This window comes from Manacus candei, unplaced genomic scaffold, assembly GCF_025592945.1.
Source record: "Manacus candei isolate 608988 ecotype Guabito, Panama unplaced genomic scaffold, ASM2559294v1 h1tg000008l, whole genome shotgun sequence".
NCBI lineage: Eukaryota > Metazoa > Chordata > Aves > Passeriformes > Pipridae > Manacus > Manacus candei.
In genome coordinates, this window is record NW_026138056.1 from 23,742,476 (window position 1) to 23,756,194 (window position 13,719).

The following is a 13,719-nucleotide window of genomic DNA, read 5'->3' on the forward strand; positions in this document are numbered from 1 at the left end:
TCAGTTTCAAAATTCTTTTATTGCAGTTGGATGAGATAAATATCTAAGACCAAAATCCAGTAAGTCACATTTATTTTTCTCTTGGAACAATTCTGCAAACTGGTTGTGTTTTATGATAAAGAACAAAAAGTTGCATTACATTTCAGAACATTTTGTTCTTTAAAACTGGTCAGACAGGTGGAAAATATTAAAGTACTACAAATTAAATGAATACTTTTCCACTCCAGCTTCATTTCCCAAATTGAACAAGTCCAAGCAAAAGAAACTATGGTATTTTCTGCTTTGGAGATGCATATCAGCTGGTGATGCGCTTCAAGCTATATTAATTTGATTAAAAAGTTTATCCTTAATAACCTGAGACATCAATCCATGTATAGCTTCTATGGTGGTCTTGCAGCTGAAAAACAAGCATAAATTCAATGTTGGACAAAACCTGAACAGAACTGTCATTTTCTTTGAAGATATTCAGCTGTTTTGGAAGTTCAGGGTGCCCATAACCCCATGAATCTTAACAACTGTCCAGCAAGAAGTCACACAGCAATTTAGCCATTGTTGCCAATACCTTTTTGTTACTTAAAAAGCAAACTGACCATACACACACATGGACCACTTCCAGAAAACTTCTTTGGCAATTTAGGACATCTTAACAATAGCAAGTGGGTTCTATGGTCCTCTACACCAAAAAATAAAATAAAAAAAATCTTTGGAGGAATGGAGCTACCAGCTGTTGTTATCAATACCTGAAGGCTCTCCCTGTTCTCTACCTTATCTCCTTTGCCCAACTCCAGGACAATAGTGCACGGTAATCAAGGCTCCTCTGAGAAACTTTGAAGGAAACATTAAAGGAAAACTTTATAGAACCAATTAGTTATTAGTCAAAATATGTAACGTGCAAAACGCCCAAAGAGCTGAGAGGATTCCTACTGATCCAAGTTTTCTCCAGTGTTTGGCTTAGGGGGGTGTAGTATCAAGCTAACAAATAAAAACAAATGCAAAAGGTGAATCAGCCCTGAAGGCGTGGAGAACAGGGATAAATTACTATTAGCTGGATAAAGGAATCTTATGGAAAAGAAGCCGACTTGGAGCACAATTTGGCTAATCCATATGTACCCTTAGAAAATGGCTCTTAGAGATGTGTATGTACAGTAACAGATGATCTCATACATCCCAGTGTAAGCACCTTTATCCTAATGCCTTACAGCACTGTTTTTCCTAAAACAGGTACATCCAATAATCCTTCAGTAAACTTTGCAACCTTATTTTCTTCAAAGTAATTTAGGTGCCACTGAATCAACTGTCCTGTGTCTATAGAAGCCTTTTATTATCTTTACTCTTCTCTTAGGAAAGATTACTAATTGAAGAAAAACATGCATCTGTGAAAGTGTTACAATTTGTTTTGGGAACTATGGTAGCTTTTGTTACACAGGAAAGCAGAATTCATGACAACAACAATCCCTTGCAGTCTTACAATTTATAAACTAACTACTGATGAAGTCTAAACAAAAACAGAAAAGTATTTGCAAGAAATAAGATAGTAGGATGATCAGAGGAGTTATTTCTTAGAATAACTGTAAGCAGGTGAGAGCAATGGGAAAATAAAATGTGGTCAGTATTATGGGACACCAAACAGGGACCAAAATTGATTAAAATTTGTCAGGAACTCCATCCTTCTCATGTCTTTTAAGCATTGCTATTCTGTTTCACTACAGGAACTGGGAGGTGTCACTTAACCTGGCTGTTATGAGCTAGCAACAGCCTTCACTTCATTGCAAATGTATTCTGCAACTGAAATAATCTAAATGAGTATTAACTTCTATAAAGTCACTCCCCTTCAAGTAGATTATGTGTGTTAGAAAGCTTGTAAAAGCTGTTAACTTTCCATAACAAGGAAACAAATGCACAGACAACACAAGCACAATACCAACTCTGATTCTGTTTAGCAATGACCATACTACGTTTGCAGATATTCCCCCATTGCTTACTGGGGAACAAAGGCTTGTCCAACACAGGCTGACTCCTCTCTTTATTAAGGCAAAGCCTGTGTCCACCTGAGTCAGAGTGAATAAGATTTAAATAAAGTAATTTCTGTTCACACAAGATCTCCTTTTTTTCTCTTTGTTTTTTTTTTTTACCTACCTAATAAGTCACCACTCATCTGGTATCTCAAAAATTAGTCCCCCAGTAAAGCTGGTACTACCGCACACATTGCTAGCGTGGAGATGTGGGGGGGAAAGAATATCAGAATGCTGTTTTATGTATCAGGATAAAATGATGAGGAAGAGGGCCAGAAAGCCTCAAAATCTGAAAAGTAGAACATCCCAGCTTTTGTTCAATTTTTGCAGTCTGTACCAAGGTATTCTACAGAATTGTTCCTTACTAAATGGAATTATTCTCTCTCACTCAGAACATTCCTAAGATGCCTGCAGGCGAGTTCTGCCTTCTCCACAGATGGATATGAAATTGCACTTGCATGTACAGTGCAGTATTCCTTGGTTTTTAAGGTCTGAAATTTGCCAAATACAATGTTCTTGAACAACTCAACTGTATGACTTGTTGGATACTATTACCTTTTATTAAAGATTTTACTAGGAAAAATGGTGACTATAATTCTGTACACCCAATGAGAATAACTTCATTAACTGATAAGAGCAAGTATTTGCTATCAGGCAAGATAGCTAAATATAAACACCATAATATCTGTAATCTACTTCCTAAAAGCAAAACAACAAAACCCCCTTCCTCATTTGTGGAAAAAGGAAATATTAATTAAGAAACATGAAAAAAGGCAGTTCTTAATTTTTAAAAGTCTTACACAAGTGTAAACTAAACTTACTGGACTGTTAGCATTAGTTCTTAAAATCATGTTTTATACAATAATTTTATTTACTGTTAGTTTAAACCTGATTAATCACAAAAATGTGCTGTTTTCTAGCAATGTTAAAATTTTGCATTTGACAGAAAACATCTTTCTTTTGTTTGCCATATTCTGATGGAATTTTACTGGGATTTTTTTGTTTAATAAACTAGACTTGAATTTATTCCAGAAAAAAGATTGAAAAGTCTTAAACTTTCAAAAATAACTAATGACATTTGGAGTCTCTCATTTATATCTACAATTTAATAATTCTTATCTCTAATCTTGTCAGGTTACAATTTAATTGGCATGTTACAATTTCAGGCATGATAAAAGTTTAAAACAAAATAACACTTTTTACAGAGAAGACAAATCTATGCATTATCTTACCTGTCTCTTGTTGCTTTTGCAAGTTTGTCTTCTGATTTCTTGTCATGAGTCTCTAAACCCAGCATGAAACTGCCCCTTCCAAGCTGAGCTTCTGACTGTTCTAATTTTTCAGACAAATCAAAGACTTGGCCAGTGGTGTAGTCGGCATTCTTGGGAAAAAGAAGGCAATAAACATATTGATTTCTAAGCTATACATTCAAGCCTTTATACACAAAATAAACAAAATCTGAAAAGAGCTTTTAAGACTGCAGTACTGCACATTTTAACCTATATCTGCAATTGAAGTGATGCAGAACATGAGCGGTATGGTATGAGTGGTGATTGAGAGAACAGAAGCTAAACCTCAGACAAATTCTCAATCCCTAAAGCCTGAAATGGGCACTCTTTATTACTGTCAATGTCATGACCTGTGCCCTCGGTCATGAAAGAGTAAGTAAAACTCAGTCAGTTCTGTCCAAGAGAAAAGGTATAAAACAGTGTTCTACAGAAGGAAGGTTTTGATGCTGTTACACTGAAGGTCTACCTGCAGTATTTCGGTCGCAACGTTGTTTCAACAGTCTCATTGACTGTTTTTTTAAAAAGTGTTTACTTATTAAACACCATTATTTTAAGGCATACTATTAATTTCAGTGCTATATAGAGTTACAAGGTTAAAAGGTGTTTAAGATAAACTTTAAGTGTATAGAGAGAAGTCAGTAAAATTAAATGTAAGTTATTCCCACCTTCTACAGAGCAGATACAAGGAACGTTTCAGCACTTATGATTAGGAAAAACTCACTTTCTTGTATAATCTGATAGATTTTTAATGTGGGATCTATATCTATCAGTGTTCTGTTAAGCATTTTAAAGCAGAGGGTCTAGTTTTTAGCACTCTTGAGTGAATAAATGCACACAATAACATACTATGGTACTTACAGTAAGTAAACTAGAAGAACTGAGAGTGTTCACCCAGTACTTGTTCCACAAAAGTTCAAGCAATTTACGATCCAAAGATGATTTAAAGTATGAGACTTCTAAAGCATAATACCTTCAAAAACAAACATGCAAACAAAAAAAGCTTCTAGCTAAATATGTCCTTTGACTGTCACACACAAAATACATGCAACTCAAAAAATCCTTATCAATAGCAAGTATCTCCAAAAACTCAAAGCACTGAACAATTAAAAAAATTACCCCCAGTTCCAATTCTAACTCTTAAGATTTTCCATAAGTAACTCACATATAACTTTAATACAGGAATACATAATCCTCACATATACTGTGAGGATACTGTGTTCTATTTAATGAAATTGCAAGGGTTTTTTAATTATTAACAACTTCTTGTGCAATGTAGTGATGCCCTGTTACATGCCTGGAATACTTCAATACTGTAATAACTCATAGTTGATTGCAGTTTTGCATATGCCACCTCTAACTCCTTTAGGAAGAGTTGGTAGCAGTAAATGTTACAAATAGGCAAACAATCTTATGTTCTACCACACCTATTTTGAAAGCCAGGCTTTAGTGGTGCTACAAAATTCACAAGAGACAATAAAGCAGATAGAAAGCTGAGCTATGTAAAGTCATCAGTGTAGGTGAACTACAGCAACATTTAAGAGCTATATTAAACTTTATTTTGATCAGGAAATTCTTGCACAGGTTATCAATAATCCTGTTATCTCTTGGTCTCTCTGTAAAGTTATTTTGCTCAGCATTTCTGTAAGAAGTCCCATCAGAGATAACAATGCTATAAAATCTAGCAACTGACCACACCTTAATATTTCTGGAATTTAACAAATACCATTATTGCACATATGTGACAAAAAATGAGATCCTAAGCCAGTTCTTCAAAGAGATGTGTGGCAGATTCACAATTAGAAATCCAAGTTATTTGACGAACAATGTACTTAATAAAAATATAAAATGGAAACAATTTAGAATTGGGCTTTGAACATCAACTAAAGGAGAAAAGTTAGATTAAGATTATCCAGACTGCTACTGCTACCATGAAGTGATTAGTAGTCATTGGCATTTCAAACAGACAGGATCATTAAGAGTCTTAAGAGAATTGGCTGAGGGAGCTGGGGTTGGTTAGCCTGGAGAAAAGAATGCTCGGGGAGACCTTATGTCTCTCTACAACTACCTGAAAGGAGGTTGTAGACAGGTGGAGGTTGGTCTCTTCTTCCAAGTAACGAGCTCAGGGCGAGAGGAAATGGCTTCAAGTTGCACCAGGGAGATTTGGATTGAACATTAAAGAGACAAACCCATGAAAGGGTTGTCAACTCTTGGAACTGGCTGCCCAGGGAAGTGGCTGAGTCACTGGAGGTATTTAAAAGATGTGTAGATGTGTCTCTTTAGGGACATGGTTTAGTGGTGAATTTGGCAGTGCTGGATTAACAGCAGGATTCAATGGCCTTAAAGGTCTTTTCCAACACAAATTCTCTATGGTTCTATGACCATCATTCAAGTTCTCTAAACTTTTAATTCTTAGTCAGACTACTCATACTACTGAGAGGACACCACCACTCTAGTCTTTTGTATTATCAGTAATTTAGTAATGTGACAAGTTTGTAGTTTTAATTCCCTCTCCTGCCTAACTGCTGTTTCATTCTAGGAAAGACTGGAAAATACTTTCTTGGTTTGGATGGAAAGCAATGACTCGTACAAGAAGCCAGCTTCCTGAGATGGATATTATAATGATAATTACTAAGCGCTGCCAACTTTAAAAAACCCTACCAAATGTACTCTTACAGTTTTACAAAGATTTCTGTGTAGCTCCTGTTCTGGACCTTTCCTCAAATTGGATAGGAAGGCCAATTCCAATTGTTTTAATTTCTTCATCACTTCAGAGTCAAACTTTGCATTCATCTATAAAAACACTGAAGATCAGATACCCATCACCAAAAACATGAAAAAACCCCACTATGCAACAGCCTACAGGGCTGTGTCAATGAGGTCTGCAAGTTCTCTGTACACAGATGCCGAAGGCAGAATTGAAACCAAGCTGTTGTTGAAGGAATTGTTCCCATCCTTCCTTAGTTACTTTGCAAACGCTGTGTCTCCAATATCTGTCTCTACTTTGCCCCTCACCTTAGCTTAACCAGCAAGGACATGTGTGCTCCCACAATTTAGGCCAGATCAGGGGACTGACCTGGCAAAACAAATGCCCTGACAAATAAAGAAATGGTATGTATGTATGTATGTATGTATGTATGTATGTATGTATGTATGGGGACACAACAGCTAAAAAAAGAATGGTTAAAACTAAACTACCTTTTTAATTAATGGAAAGTAAACTAGCAGGATAGAAAAAGCAGTAATTCTTCCTGTTACTGATCTTGTCCTTGAGGCTGCACCACTTTCCAATCCTACCAGAGACAGAAACAATCTTAACACAACCAGTGATGCAGGATAACGAGCTGTGCTCGACATGCTCACAAGAGCAAGATGGATTACAGGCTCCCCAGCCCTCTTTGATCACTCTACATCTGAGCCTTTCTTCCCTGCCCTAACAAGGCACTACTACTAAAATGTGTCCAGAAATCAACTGCTAAAGCTTTTAACCAGCTCATCTTTCCAACAGTTCTCTCTTAAACCATCTCCTGCTAAATGCCAGTAACACTTTTTTACAAAACCAACAGTGCTAAAGTAACACTGAACTTCAAAATTTGAAATGCTCTAAGGAATTTAGTTTTCCATACTGCATCACTAACCTAAACACAAAAATGCTGAAGTTACAAGTTTTTCTGTTACTTACTGTTTACAATGTACACCAAAGTCTTCTATTTTATTAAGTGGAATAGTCTGGTATTCGGAGGGACCTTCATCTGGAGGTTTATAGCCCTAAAAATTCAACAAAGGGCAAGGATGACACAGTAATTCTGAGACTTTTTTTAATACCTCAACTCTTGGAAGCACTTCACAAAAAAAAATCTAGTTTATGCAATTCTAGTTTATTTTTCCTAGGGAAAATGACATTTCGCCTGGTAATCTGAAATTCAGAATTTTCTTGCATCTCAGGTTTAAACTTGGCTTTACTAAGAGTCACTAATTTGCATGTCTATCAAAAGCAAACCAGTGGTCAACAGTTGAGTTTTTTCAAACGAGTAATACAGCAGGCTATAATTAGACCAAAGAATGGGCAAGCTTTTTCTAAGATAATATTTCTCTACTTATTCTTTGAAGTAATTTCAATCTTCTTTGAGGGAAGACTGGAGATGTGAGAAAAGGGAAGAAAAATCCATGCCTTGGATATGCCTTAAGGATACCCAAAACTGCAGTTACTTATTTAGCCAAGAGGATGCCACTCATAGCTACTTACTAAGCAAAAACTCCCTGCAGTCCACTGTGAGGACTCCCTAAAAATAGGCTTCCAATGTGACTTTCTAGATATGATTTGGTTTTCAGGCACAAGATTCTTCTCCCTGCTCAAAATTCTGAAAGTATTTATGAAGTGGTTTTGCTCACAGAATTGAATATGCTGAATCACAAACTGTTCTAAGAAGATCTCTCATGGTTTTGTCAACAGAAGAATAATGCTTCGATGCAACTGGGGACCTTTCACAAACATTTTTGCTAATTACAAGATTTAATTTTTATTAAAAAATTAATTTTGTTAATTGTTTTACTGGATGGCTGCCTGAAGTTCTTGATAAGTCAATAGTAACCGAGTATTTAAAAGATATACCTGAACTTTCTTAGATTGAAATTAAATAACACAGTTATATCTCTGCCAGGATTATACACAGGAAACTGCATTTGGAGATCTAGATCTCCAATACTGATGTGATTTTCTAGTTTTAAGCCTAACCCTTCCATATTGTTTAATTGACTTTTCTGTGCATTATTTTGTGAAGATTCATAATATTTATTTGAAAGCTAAGTAGATAGTTTTGAACCTTCTTTTTCTCAAATGAAAAGCAAATTACAACATTTTAAACATGCTATTAACATTTGGTTTTAAGTCTAAAAAAATAAACAGAGAAGAATTAACATAAATCTATTTTGATGAGTGGTACCTACAACTATATCCATTAAAAACAGCTTTATGGAGCTATATAATATTAGAACAGCTCCACAATCTAGATAGTATATTTGATTTAACACTGCCAAAACTCTATGAAAACCAAACCAGAAATCAACTTTTGTAAACATAATCAATATCCAAAGGCATGCAGTAACCAATATATCAGCATGTCCTCCTTTTGGAATGAACAATGACATACAGTACAGCACAGCAGATCAAACTGCAGTAATCTCTAGAACCAATCTGTACTTATTTAAAGACAGTTCAGTGATCACACACTAGATGATTTTAACTATTTACCTTAGGATATGTCCTAAATGCTCCAAGATTTACTTTTCCTGCAGATATTGTTCTTGTTGGGTCAATCTGTAGAAATACAGGTAATACTCATAATGTGCATTTTATAAATTATTACAGGCATAAACTAAGCTTATTAATTACAATTACTAAACTAATTAATTGTATTTCAAAAATGTAATTCATGCAAATTGTAGTAGTTTTGTCATAAATGGTATTTTTCTGTTGGGATGAGACTCTAAACAGATGGGAATATCAATAGCCTGCTGTGGGCCATTTTTTCAAACTAATTTTCCCTGTTTAAAAAGTACTTAAAAGAAATTGCACTTTAGAACAGTCAATAAACTGTAATAAAAATCTGCATTTTAATCTTATAACCACTAGAGGTAAGAAAAAGTATTATATTTTTTGCTGCACTTTGGTGGAAAATGCAGGAAACTAATGGAAAAATCTCCTTGCTAACATATGTACTAATGCCCTTAATTTCAAAACTAATTAAAAAAAGAAGACGAAAAAAAGAAAAAAGCAGTCCCTTGAAAAGTGTTCTGAATCTGTGAAATTATGTCATACAGGAAAACTCACACGGTGAAAATACTTCTTAAGGGTCATTTATCTTTTTCTTATGTAATTCTTCCATCAGTTATATTCCTTCTTTATGACTAATTTCAGTATTTTTTCCTTTATTTCCTTCAGTAGCAATGGTTATACAAATAGTATCTCAAATAAGGTTTACTTTTGATTTCAAATGTATCTGAAGCCTAGAAGAACATGAAGGTCTCAGGGATTTTTTTCAGGTTGCTTCTTCAAAGATACATTTCCTAGTGTCTCCCACCTTGTACTATGCCATTGACTTAATTTAAAAGGCACTTTAGATACAAAATAACAGAACTTCGTGAACGTGCTTTGCTGTATTTCAGCAGCAGAAGGAAGAGAACAAAAGAAACAGATTTTTTTTGTTCTATCACAGGAAATCAAATATGGATTGCTCAACACATTTTTTTTCAAAAGTACCAAGCAGAACTTTAAATTAAGAGTAATGTATGGATTTGTACAAAGCCACCATAGCTGGAACAATGCCGTGAAAATGGTCTTGGCAAACAATGCTACTGGTTTGGCCCGAATGTGGCCAGCAAAGCAAAAGGCGTGGCACCAATTTAAAATGTGGATCTAACACCTCCATCGTGCAAAATACACACTGCTAGAACGTTAACAGACAGAAATCTAAAAATTATTCCCCCTTCAACATGATTTGCTACGTCGTTTAATCACTCATCGGCCAGTACTTACAACCACTGCTACGAAGGGTTCTTGAAATTGCTGATTGAGCATCTGTGTGCTGACGTCGATCCCCGAGAGCCAGCAGCCGTAGCCAGGGTGACTGTGATACCAGCCGATGGCGTTTTCCAGGCGTCCGACCTGGAAACAAGGAAGGGAAAAGGCCGAGTTCATCTCCGTTCCCAAAGTACCGGCTGCCCTCCAGCGGCCCTTCCAGCACACTGCAACGCCGCGGGAGGATAAACAGGAATTTATGATGTTGCTCAACCATTCCCCAGAAATCGCGCGATGTGTAGAATTGGCATTCTCTGCTACAGCTGCTGCCACAGAACAAGGACCTTCAAGGAGTCAGGAGCTGAACTTCAGTGTCAGCTAAAGTACAGAAGAGGTTCCACACAGTGAGGTGCTGAGCTGGGACTCCTCAGCAGGCATGAGGAATTTTTTAGGGTGGTTATGACACAGGTATATATAATCTCATATAATGCATGAAACATCAGCAGTGAGTGAATTGTTTAGTACAGTAACACATCTCAGAGGCATATACTATTAGATTAGTGGTAGGTTTAAAAATTAACTTGAAAAGCATGTTTTCAAACACCAGAAATGACAGAAATTATTGCCCAGAGCCAGCTCTAAAATCCAAAAGGTGAATCTTTGACACATTTTTATCAAACCAAATAATACCCCTGGCAACCTCTAAAAATACTGGAAGAAAAGGAACAAAGCCAAAAAAAGACAGGAGAATAAACACCCATTTAACCTAATTTTTGTAATCCTCTCTGAAGAATTGCTTACTGGCTGTTCCACACTGAGTAGGATAATTTCGGTCCAACCTTACATGCCAGTTCTTTACTGAGAATTAAGATGTGTTTGGACACAGTGCCTGTTTGGTTTTGCCCAATACTGAGTATGTCAGGAAGGTTCAATCTGAAAAATTTAGAGATGAGAGGGAACACACAAACTTGCTTACTGAATGGAACATTTATTTTATTTTTTACTGGTGAATAATGTTTGTATTTCCTTTGCAACTCCCATAAGAGAGGCCAACAAAGCACTTTAGAATGTGTGTTATTTTTCAAAGCCAAATAACACATTTTAACTGTATTTATACCAGATCCTGCCCATGGAGAAGCAAATAACTGAAACGCTGGCCTCTATAAGGACTTATGTAGAGGAATATATCAAATAGCAACTTAATATTAAAAAGAGTTATTCCAGGAACAAGTGCTTGCCAAAGTCAAATACGGAACATGCATGCAAACCCTGCCAAAGCACCAGGAAAGCTGAGTTATTATATTTGCAAATGAGTTCAATTTCAAAATTGTGGAACTATAGACAAAACTGTATAATGTTGTTAATGTTGACAACAGGAAAAAACATTTCCTATGACATAAGAACTCCTACAGACACCCAGACTGTTTTAAACACAAGCTGAACTCACTGTATATAAACACCTAATTTTATGCTATATACTAACTGTTTTGAAACTCAGTATTTTTACCTAAGAACAGGATAGTATGAATATATCTCTATCTAAAGATAGTATGAATATATCTTCAGGCAAAGACATCTCTCCCAGTTACCTACTTTCTGCAACAACAGTATTAGCACCATGATATTAACAGTTTCCAGATAAAACAAACCAGATAAAATACATTATTTCTAAATTTTCTCATTAACAGGGTTGAATTATTTAAAAAGGTCTCAGAACTTTACTACTTCTGGATAGGAAGTATATTGAGTTACTCAGAAAGGATACTGAGGTGCTGGAGCAGGTCCAGAGAAGAGCAACAAGGCTGGTGAAGGGACTCAAGCACAAGTCCTATGAGGAGAGGCTGAGGGAGCTGGGGCTGTTCAGCCTGGAGAAGAAGAGGCTCAGGGGAGACCTCATCACTCTCTACAACTACCTGAAAGGAGGTTGTAGCCAGGTGGGGGTTGGTCTCTTCTCCCAGGCAGCTATCAGTAAGACAAGAGGGCATGGTCTTAAGCTCTGTCAGGGGAGGTTTAGGTCAGATATTAGGAAGAAATTCTTTACAGAGAGGGTAATGAGGCATTGGAATGGGCTGCCCAAGGTGGATTTTCCATCCTTGGAAGTTTTTAAGATGAGACTGGATGTGGCACTTAGTGCCATGGTCTAGTAACCATGGTGGTAATGGATCAAGAGTTGGACTTGATGATTTCAGAGGTCCCTTCCAACCCAGCTGATTCTATGATTATGTTTATTCTTTGTTGATGTTATGATTCAGCCTAATGCACATCTATTCCAATATCTCTACCAGTATGCAAGGCTGTGAAGATAAGTAAAACACTCCAAAACAACCCATATACTCCTCTGTTATACCCGCATAGTAAGTAAGGGGCTTCTAATTTTAGCTGGTCTAAAAATCAAAGTGTCAAATGGGTCTCAAAACTATTTGAGCTTGGAGAGTTAAAGTTATTTCAACTCCTATTTGTAGTATAGGATTGCCCTGTACAGGAAGAAGCACATCAGGAGGTGTTCTGATGCGCTGTGCTGGTTTCTACATCAGCCACAGAGCAGAGTCCTATTTCTGATATCCTTCTGCACACGAGAACTTTACTGCATAGTCAGGTTTAATGAGACGTGGATCTCTGAATGCAGAGTGATGAGGATGGGAAACCGACATTTGAGTCTGTTCAGCTAAATTTCCAAATGAATAATTAAGTTGCACTGAAACTTTCTTATTCCTTCATTGGCAATTTCTTCATGAACGCGTTTTCTTTATTTTATTGAAAAGAGCAGCACGGTTATGCAGTAGGACTTCAGGAGAAGGTAAGAATAAATGCCATATTTGTGATCTACAAATATAAGTATGTCTGATGCATACATATTTTATATTTTATATCTAATTTTGCATATTGTATCAGTTATTTTAGGAACACGATCCCTCCTTGTACCATCCACAAGCCACCAGTTTCAGCCACAAAAACACTTCCTCAGCAATGAAAATAATTTACAAAGGAAAGAATACTGTACTCATTATAGAATCATTAAACTTGGAAAAGACCTCCAAGACCATCGAGTCCAACTTTTTGATAACCTACTGTAAGATATGGAAATACGTATTTGCAAATGTTTACAGGGCCCTGCGTTCCCTGCTGCTGACACAGTTACCACTGTCACGTTTGAGGAGAAACAGGACAATCGGGCAGGTACTGGTACCGGGGGGGGAAGCCTGCGAGCCCCCGAATGTGTTCCTATAGCTCACAAGACCCACAGGATCTCCGTGGAGGGGCAGAAACACCCGCTGCCCCCCCCCTCACCTGCTTGGCGTTCTCGATGTACGCAGCCATGTACTCGTAGGCGGCGGCCTGCGCGTTGACGCGGGTCTCGGTGCCCTCCACGGGCAGGGCGAAGCTGTCCATGATGATCATGGTCTCCCCGTCCACCTTGCCCAGCATGAGCCCCATCACCTCCAGGTTGCCGCCGGACCTGGCGTGCATCACCATCTTCAGCAGCGCCAGCGCCGAGATCTTGCAGTACTTGAAGTAATGGTGGCTGCAGCGACACAGAGGCCGCGGGGGGAAGGCAGAGCCGTCAGACCAGGATCCTCGCAGCCCGTCCCGCCCGCCCCGCCGGCCCCGCTCCCACTCACTCCTTGGTCCAGGGCTTGGCCGCCAGGATCTCCTGCTGCTGCTTGCGGTCGTACTTGTAGATCTCGTCGATGCTCTGCGCCTCCTGCATGTTGTTCGCCAGCTCCCACGTCTTCTGCGCCATCCCGCTCCCGGAGGCGCTGCTCCCCGCCCCCGCCATCGCTCCCGTTCTCGACCCCAAGCCCGCTCCCGGCCCAGGCCCCGCTCCCGGCCCCGGCTCCGCACCGTCGCTCCGGGCCGCCGGCGGAACCAACCGCGGGCGGGGGTGCGGGGGGTGCACTGCAGG

General features: G+C 38.1%; 1 protein-coding gene across 1 annotated transcript; it reads right to left on the minus strand.

The window, feature by feature from the left end:
• On the minus strand, nt 1-13,682 carry COPS5 (COP9 signalosome subunit 5). The gene is made up of 8 exons (XM_051769064.1): nt 13,436-13,682; nt 13,104-13,338; nt 9,834-9,962; nt 8,550-8,615; nt 6,981-7,066; nt 4,160-4,271; nt 3,245-3,393; nt 1-397 (listed from the first exon to the last, which is right to left on the minus strand). The coding sequence occupies exons 1-8, from the start codon at nt 13,591-13,593 to the stop codon at nt 313-315; spliced, it is 1,020 nt and encodes a 339-aa protein (XP_051625024.1). The 5' UTR covers nt 13,594-13,682; the 3' UTR covers nt 1-312.
• Between the last annotated feature and the right edge of the window lie 37 nt (nt 13,683-13,719).

What these genes read in the sequence shown, in the direction of transcription:
- COPS5 (XM_051769064.1), bottom strand. Translation starts at nt 13,593, where the DNA reads ATGGCGGGGGCGGGGAGCAGCGCCTCCGGGAGCGGGATGGCGCAGAAG. An exon ending in ACATCGAGAACGCCAAGCAG is followed by an intron (nt 9,963 to 13,103) that starts GTGAGGGGGGGG and finishes CCTTGTTTCCAG; the next exon opens with GTCGGACGCCTGGAAAACGC. An exon ending in CATTTAGGACATATCCTAAG is followed by an intron (nt 7,067 to 8,549) that starts GTAAATAGTTAA and finishes TTGAATTTTTAG; the next exon opens with GGCTATAAACCTCCAGATGA.